The sequence below is a fragment of the Drosophila gunungcola genome, unplaced genomic scaffold (genome assembly GCF_025200985.1).
Source record: "Drosophila gunungcola strain Sukarami unplaced genomic scaffold, Dgunungcola_SK_2 000194F, whole genome shotgun sequence".
NCBI lineage: Eukaryota > Metazoa > Arthropoda > Insecta > Diptera > Drosophilidae > Drosophila > Drosophila gunungcola.
In genome coordinates, this window is record NW_026453355.1 from 81,391 (window position 1) to 89,512 (window position 8,122).

General features: G+C 43.3%; 1 protein-coding gene across 1 annotated transcript; it reads left to right on the forward strand.

Annotated features, from left to right (window-relative positions):
• Positions 1 to 1,998: 1,998 nt before the first annotated feature.
• Positions 1,999 to 6,781, forward strand: LOC128265970 (uncharacterized). Its single transcript, XM_053002231.1, has 2 exons — positions 1,999 to 2,349; positions 6,695 to 6,781. Exons 1-2 carry the CDS (start codon positions 1,999 to 2,001, stop codon positions 6,779 to 6,781), a joined length of 438 nt encoding a protein of 145 aa, XP_052858191.1.
• Positions 6,782 to 8,122: the final 1,341 nt, after the last annotated feature.

Below are 8,122 nucleotides of genomic sequence, written 5' to 3' on the forward strand. Positions count from 1 at the left end.
TCCTGCAGCGGCAGAGCCAATGCCCGTGGCAAGAGGTGCTCCGAAACTCGCTGATGGATAGGTTCCAATGCCACCAGACGGAGCACGACCGGATGCACCAACTTCTGCAGAGGGAGCAGCAGCTCGGAGAAGTGGTTGAAAAGGCCACTGTCGGAGCGGCAGTTGGTTAAGATAATTAAAAAGGGCTTGAGGTTGGTAGAGTTAAATAAATGTTTACCTTCTAAGAATAGTAATAAGTCTAATTCACGATACTTACCCTATGCGGAGAGGATGCGTCGGTACCTAGAAATCAGGAACAGGATCTTCTCAGAACTTCAGTTAGGCGGGATGCGTATGGTGTCTCGCAAGGTGCAGAAGGCCAGGGATCGATTTCGAAAACTTCGGGCCTGCCGACGCGAAGCGGTGGCCGCCGTGAAGCGGAGTTTATCGCGTGATCCGAGACCATTCGCCGCAGTCCGAGCAACTGACGGGGTTGTTGGACACTGGAGCGAGTGTTAGTCTGCTTGGTAAAGGTGGCAGAGAGCTGGTTGAGGCATTGGATGTGTCCGTCCAGAAGTACTTATCCGCAGTCCGTACGGCGTCTGGAGAGGATTTGTCAATTATAGGACGGGTCAAGCTACCGGTGGAATACCGAGGACGGACGGAGCACATTCTCTTCTATTTATGTCCTTACCTGGAGCAGCCAGCCTATTTTGGAGTGGATTTTTGGCAAGCATTTGGACTGGCCCCAGCAATTATAGGCCACATCGATCCCGAAGGCGTGAAGAAGGCCGAAGAATTACACTTGAGGGAGATGGAGCACTACGCGGAGGTAGAGGATGCCGATGAGGAGAAAGCCGATCCCGGGTCCTGGACGCTTTCCAAAGCCGAGGAGCAGGAGCTGGAGGAGATCAAGCAGCAGTTCTTGACTTTCGAAAGCGATGGCTTAGGTACCACCAGTCTGGAGGAGCACACTATTGAGCTGATGGACGGAGCCAAAGTGTTCAAGGATCGACCCTATCCGATGTCTCTCGCGAAGCAGAAAGTTGGCCGAGGACAAGGTCGACAAGATGCTAGCGCTCGCAGTCATCGAGGAAAGCAAAAGCCCCTGGAGCAATCGCACCACCGTGGTGTCAAGGTCTGGTAAACACCGGTTCTGCTTAGACGCACGCAAGCTTAATGAGGTGACCATCAAAGATGCTTACCCGCTGCCCAGCATAGACGGCTTCCTCTCCAGAATCGACCAAACGTACTACATTTCCAGCGTGGTTTTGAAGTTCGCTTTTTGGCAGATTGAGTTCGACACGAGCTGCAAAGAATACACAGCCTTTACGGTTTCTGGTCGGCCTCTTTACCAGTTCCGGGTAATGCCTTTCGGACTCTGTAATGCATCACAGAAGCTGGTGAGACTTATGGACCGAGTAATTCCAGCTAAGATCGGCTCGAATGTGTTTGTCTACTTGGATGACCTGCTAATACTATCGCCAGACATGAGAACGCACATGAAGTATCTTCGCCGAGTCGCCATTAGGCGGATGCCTGGGCCAAGGACCATGAAGGAAGTAAGAGCCTTTCTTGGAACCGCGGGTTGGTACCGTCGGTTTATAAAGAACTTTCACGTTGTGTTGAAGAGCTAACGCTGGACCCGTCAGGGTTACTTGGCTTTGAGACCACTGAGTTTGCTGGGGAAGAATACACGGAGTTGTTACAAGAAGTGGAAAGAAACTTGGCCAACCTACCTGACTTGAGGATAGTGGATGGTCTCATCTTCAAGAGAGGCTCTTCTTTAAATCTGGATTACGAGGTGGAAGGCTTCGAATAGAAGTTGTGGATTCCCCAGAGTCTGACCCACAGCATAATTGAGCGTGCACACTCGGATCCAACAGCAGCTCATGGCGGAATGGGAAAAACTCTGGAAATCCTACGGCGTCAGTTTTACTCGCCTGGCATGGCACTGCAAGTCCGGAAGCCATACGCAGGTGTGAAGTCTGTAAGGAGAAGAAATCCCCGAATTTCCGGATGCAAGTTGGTATCGGTGAGAGAGTCCAGACTGAGCAGCCATTTCAGAAGCTGTATATCGATTTCCTGGGGAAATATCCGAGGTCGAAGAAGGGACAGGCCCACATCTTCATTGTGGTGAATCACTTCTCCAAATACACTTTTCTGAAAGCCATGCAAGAGGCATCGGCCGCAAATGTAGTGGAGTTCCTCATTCACGAGGTTTTCTACAAGTTTGGGGTACCAGAAATAGTGCATTCGGACAACGGCCGCCAGTTTACGTCCAAGATCTTCGAGAAGGCGATGGAAAGCTTTGGCATTACGCACATCAAGACGCCAGTCCACTCTCCGCAAAGCAACGCAACGGAAAGGGTAAACCAAAGCGTGTTGGCGGAAGATCCAGGAAAGAGTCATCAAATCGAAATTGAAATTAATCTTTAACCGGTAATCAAACCACGCCAAGGGTCTTGGTTACGTCTGAGTCTGCCATAAGGGGCATTACAGCGCCATCAGAGGCGGCAGTTTGAAAACCACTTTGTCAATTCAAAGCCTGCCTCTTGCAAGACCTGAGAAACTTCGTCTCGAAGGCTTTGCAGGTCCTCAACGCATCCGGCGCCAGTCAACAAATCGTCAACATAAAAATCATTCTGAATAATCTTTGTGGCTTTTGGATGAGTTGCTTGCGCCATCTCTCCTAGACGCATTAAACACCGAATCGCCAAAACGGGTGCTGGCGAAGTTCCATATGTAACGGTATTTAACTTAAAGATTTTCAGGGACTCAGAAGGATCTCGTCTCCATACTATAAGCTGGAAGTTTCGGTCAGCTTCGACCACCATCGCTTGGCGATACATCTTTTTGACGTCGGCCGCAAGGGCAAACTAATGCAATCTAAATCGCAGCAGAGTCGAGTACAGCTCCTCTTGGATAGTTGGGCCTACCATCAAGATGTCTTTCAACGCTACCTGCATGGAAGTACGGCTCGATTCATCGAAAACTACTCTCAACTTAGTTGAAGTACTTTGTGGCCGTAAAACGCATTGGTGCGCAATGAAATAGTGCGGAGTATTCGGAATTTTGTCATTGGTGGAGGAAACATATTATATGGCCCTGTGAAACATATTCCTCCATGAAATCAATATACATCTTCTTCAGCGAAGGGTCCTTTGACAATTTCCTTTTTAGCGACAAAAATCTACGTTTCGCAACTTCGTATGACGAACCAGGAGTATTTGGGTCAGATTTAAACGGCAAACGAACTACACTTTTCACAATTTGCACTTTTTTTCCAGCTGTTTTATTTATACCCTAAATTGGTGCTCACTACGACGAAAATTGGGGGAATTAAGTTCGCACTAATTCGGTCGACGATGAGTATTTTATTTGCTTATTTATGGGCCAAAGCAATTCACATATAATTCGAAATATATTAAGCTTATTGCAGAATTTTGGTTGTTAGTACATGCATATTTTTTTTCATGGTTAGAATGCTCACTATCTACCGATTCTTACACGAATGCAAAAAGTTGAAAGATGGGCCAAAACACAATTGACAAAACGCCACAGATTAACTTTCAACTTTAGGCACTCTATACCTGGATGGCAAACTTGATAATTGCAACTTCCTTTTTTACTTCCATTTGTCGGCAGCAGCAAATTAAGCAATTAAATTTGCAGAAACGTCTGGGGCAACTCAAGGAACGGCAGAAAATTTCCAGCGACGAAATATTGTTGAATTTAATTTAATGGCCGAACCGACACGAATAAATTGGTTTTGGGTATTATTGGTAATGTTTATAGTTTTTCACCGAAAAAAATTAAAACAACTCGCGAACTCTACTGCTATCACGTCGGGGTCACTATGAAAATTTAATACTGTTTTGTATTAACGACGAAAAGGAGTGGCTACGATGACGTTCGATTGATCACTAACTTTAATATTTCAATAATTTCTCTTAGAACCTAGCTTATGCTACGGTGGCGAGGGATGGGGCGAATTCGCAAGAGCGAACGGACGAAAGCTTTATTGGCTCCCGCTCTCGCCCTACAACTAGAGATTTCAAGTACAAGCGCCAAGTGCGCAAACAACCATGCTTTTAATTAAATACAGAAAATTCTTAATATTCAAGCCAAGGCAAATTCACATTCAAACACAACCAGAAACTAATATCCCCTACAATGAAAATACTGTAGAGGAAAATGTCATTGTCGAATTAACTAATCAGCTACATTCATTATACCCATCAGTTCCAATGAATCGGGACGATCCAATTTAGAATGGGGGGAGTTATATGACACATTACTTAGGGGCGCTTGCCCAGCTTATAAACAACTTTAAGCCAAGAGCTTTTTTCCATTCTTTCAACAAAGCCTCCAATCGATTCCCGTCCAGATCAGTTTGACACTCTACGCTTCAAACGGATTCTGTAAACATCGAAGCCGATATTGTAAACACCGGAGCCCCAAAAAGGGACCCCCAAGTCGGCTAACGTAAACATCGATTTCCGGCAGAATTTCAATTCTGCAAAATTTCAATTTCAAATTTAATTAACAAAATTCATTATCCTATTTTCCGACTCTCTTGGATGACTCTCTTAATCAGATTTTTGAGATAAATCTCTTAAGCCGAGGTTTGATTATTGATTTTTGTACCAAAATCAGGCAGTCCGTTTTGAACCCGAATTGATCGGTCGACAACTTGAATATCGCGAGCAGTTTAAATTAAGTTCGGTACTAATAACAATTGTGTAAACTAGTGAATAAGAAATGAAAAATAAAATATAAATTTTTTTAAAAAATTTACTAAGCGATAATTTAATTTGCATACGGACATATGTAGCTATCAAGAATATATACTATTTTTTGGGTCGTTACCGCTTCTTTTACCTTTTACATACTCTTCAACGATTACTTCTAATCTACGAGTAGGGCCAATATTTATTACCTATGTCTAAGCAAACTCTGTCAAATTGTAATAGTTTAAATCAATAAATAAAGCTTTATGGCTTTAGTTTTAGTTCAAAATTTTATTTTATTTAACTAGTTACTATTATTTTTTTCCAGTATGCTCATAAATTGGCTTATTTAATTGGACAAAGTATTCAACGAGATGTTGCAATTACACTTTAGGAAAAACTTTTCTATCTTTAAACTTTTAAAAGATTTATGTATATGAAAGTAGTTTGAATAAAATTGAGTCATAATACATATTGTACCATTTATATTTATGGAATTTATATTGTATTGTCATGTGGCCCAACGAAACCAAGCACGAGTTTGTTACGCGCAAGCGCTTTTAGCATCGTGGGCAATTAATCAAGTTCGCGAGGAAAACAAAAATAACTTAATATAGAGACTTTTATGAAAAAAAAACTAAAACCAAGTACGGTGCAAATATGTTAAAATTGTAGTTTTCAAAACAGGGATAGAAGTTGATATATAAATTTGATTATATAAATTATTATATTTATTAAAAATAACACAGAAGGGTTGGTCTAAAAGGCACATTAAAAGTAAAGAGGCTTACCAAATCTATGGAGTATATATTACCTCTGACAATATTGAGCATAAAATAGTTCCAAGCAGGATTCTACAATTTACATGAGTAGATAAATTAGGCAAAATAAGTAGTTTATATATTATTTAATAAAAATATTTGGGAAAATCAGAAAACTACAACATTATTTATTAAAATTTAGACATTTTTATTAAAAAAAAGGTAATTTTTTCAGCATGGTTTATAACTGGATCGTTCAGAGCAAAGCGCCTATATATTCAGATTAAACCATGATTTCAAACCGGTATTTGTGCGCGTCGTTTAGGTGTCCAATAAGGATCATACAATTTTCTCCATTCAATTGCTTATGCAGAAGTGCTTTACTAATAACAGGAAGCTTGCTTTGTTTTCCCAAGTTGGGCGTCGTCTTTGGTTTCTGGGCGTTGAAAAAGAGTTACTGGCGAATGGTCAGATGAAAGATCCGAAAACGCTTTGGCGCTTATTATGTTGCGTGGAATGTTTTTTGTCACCGCAAAATTAAGTCAGGGACTTTTCTGGGGTTTGCTGGTCAGTATGTGGGGACACCAGGAGAAACATAGTCCAATTTGTTGCTCAGTGTTATGATTGCATTATACAATTGTCTTCCTTTGGGAGTCAGGAGTCGTGATCCCCAGTGCGTATGCTAAGCATTTTAGTCTTCGGCAGCTATGAAGCGATCTCCAAGTAAGTTGTAAAAATCCATGAATTGCCCTTCATAAACTGTAAAGCGACGCGGTCTTCATACAGCGGCTATAGAAAGGTTTCCGTACCTGGTGCACTATGATAGCCGTGGCCTGCAAGTAGTTATACGGGTATGACTGTTGCATTTTTAGTTGAAGCCGTCTGGAAAACACCAAAACAACCGATACGTCAGCAGGTCCCGCTATCGATGAGATCCGGTGGTGACACCGACTGGTGGTAGCGGGAGAGGATCTAGCTATTTAAATTTATCCCGGTTCGCTCGTTAACTGGGTCAAATAGCCTTGGATTCGTTCACTGACCCATTTTGGGAGAGCGGGAGGGAAGGGTTTTGCTTAAGTTGCTGCAAGAAGTCGTAGGAGAACGGTCGGGAAAAAAATTAAGACAAAAATTCGTAATTAGTGTTAAGATAACTCAAAGTGAGTAGTTATTTATTAGTCCTAAACTTGTAAATGACAGTGTTTTTTTTTTTTAATATTGAAGCCGCCGGGGACCCTATCTAAAGAGCCCCGGAAATTTAGAAGATTCGGGAAGGTGAACACTTACCAGGCGGACCTAACCTGGTCGTGAAGACCACGTCGTCCACAAGCAGCGGCGATCAGCTCCAGCAGCAGCGATCAGCTTCAGTAGCGGCAGCGATTAGTGGCATCAGCCCCAGCAGCATTAGCAGCAGTGATCCGCGCAGCAGCATCAGCGCAGCAGCATCAGAGATCAGCAGCATCAACAGCCTTCCGCGTCAGCCACATACGGAGATTCCCTCGGTGAGTCCGTTCCGGGAACGAATACCCACGCTGACCACCTGGTCATCTCTGGGACCAACGACGCACTGCCTCCGGGCCCTCTGGCGCAGACGCTGTGTGAATCCTCCGGACCATTTCGCTCCGTGCAGACTCGGGTTTAGCCGCTAGCGGTCTCTTCTTCTGGTCGCGCTTCTACAATGACCAACGTTGAACTCTGAATTAGTTTTAGTTATTAATTTGTGAAATCAGGCAGTCAAAGAATTGTTTCAAATCACTCACTGTGAAATCTAATCTGGAATTAGAGGCATTAATTCCGCACCCCCGCCGCGCGTCCAACTACGTTAAAATTGGGTCGCGAAACTTAATGAATTAAGGGATTTATTTAGCGTACTTACCCTTTTAGCACGTCCCTTCTTTTCCCTTGGAGCTCCTCAGGATTAGGTGACCCGGTTGGCAAACGCCTCCAATTTGGTGCCTTTTAATCTCACCAGTGGCGATTTTGCCCAAACACTTGTAATTTTCAGCGTCAAAAAATTTCCCTTCCATTATCGCTATGACCACTTCTCATCTAGGCGACGGTCTGAGTTCGGCCTTAAGTGTTGCTAATGAAAAGAGTATGTTATGAGTAGGAATTAAATTTGAATGTATTCTATAATTAAGATGGTTGTGTGAGTTACCTTGGGCGGGGAGATGAGCCGATCCTAATCCACCAGGAATAGACTCCGGTCTCCCGGAGATGGGGTGTGCCTCCATGCAGTTCCATAACAATATGGCGCCCAATTTAACAAATAAAATATATATATATATATCTCCAGGCCACGAACGGTGGCTTGCATGACCCACATGCAATTGCACCGTAGATGCGGACTGCTGGAGAAAATTTAAATCTTGTGGGGAGAAAGGGCGGCGTGTCCACTAGAGGTAGGACAATTGCTCCCGAAGCACAGATCACAGAGTTTAGCTGTGATTTGGCGGTGACATCCTCTTCGAAGGAAATCGAAGGATTCGCATCCCAGGTCGTCCGTGCAATAAGCACGAAAGGTTAAGCCAAAAACTGTGATAAAACTGAGATATAGGTATTGGGGACATATTTTGTTTGTTAACGTAATTTTAATGAATGTTTTGTTTTGTGGTTACAGTGTAGTTGTTTGTTTTGTGCAGATCCTTGGGT

Bases quoted from the DNA above. Each gene is read 5' to 3' on its own strand.
- LOC128265970 (XM_053002231.1), top strand. From the start codon at position 1,999: ATGCAAGTTGGTATCGGTGAGAGAGTCCAGACTGAGCAGCCATTTCAG. The intron at 2,350-6,694 runs GTAAACCAAAGC...TTAATATTGAAG, and splicing joins AAAGCAACGCAACGGAAAGG to CCGCCGGGGACCCTATCTAA.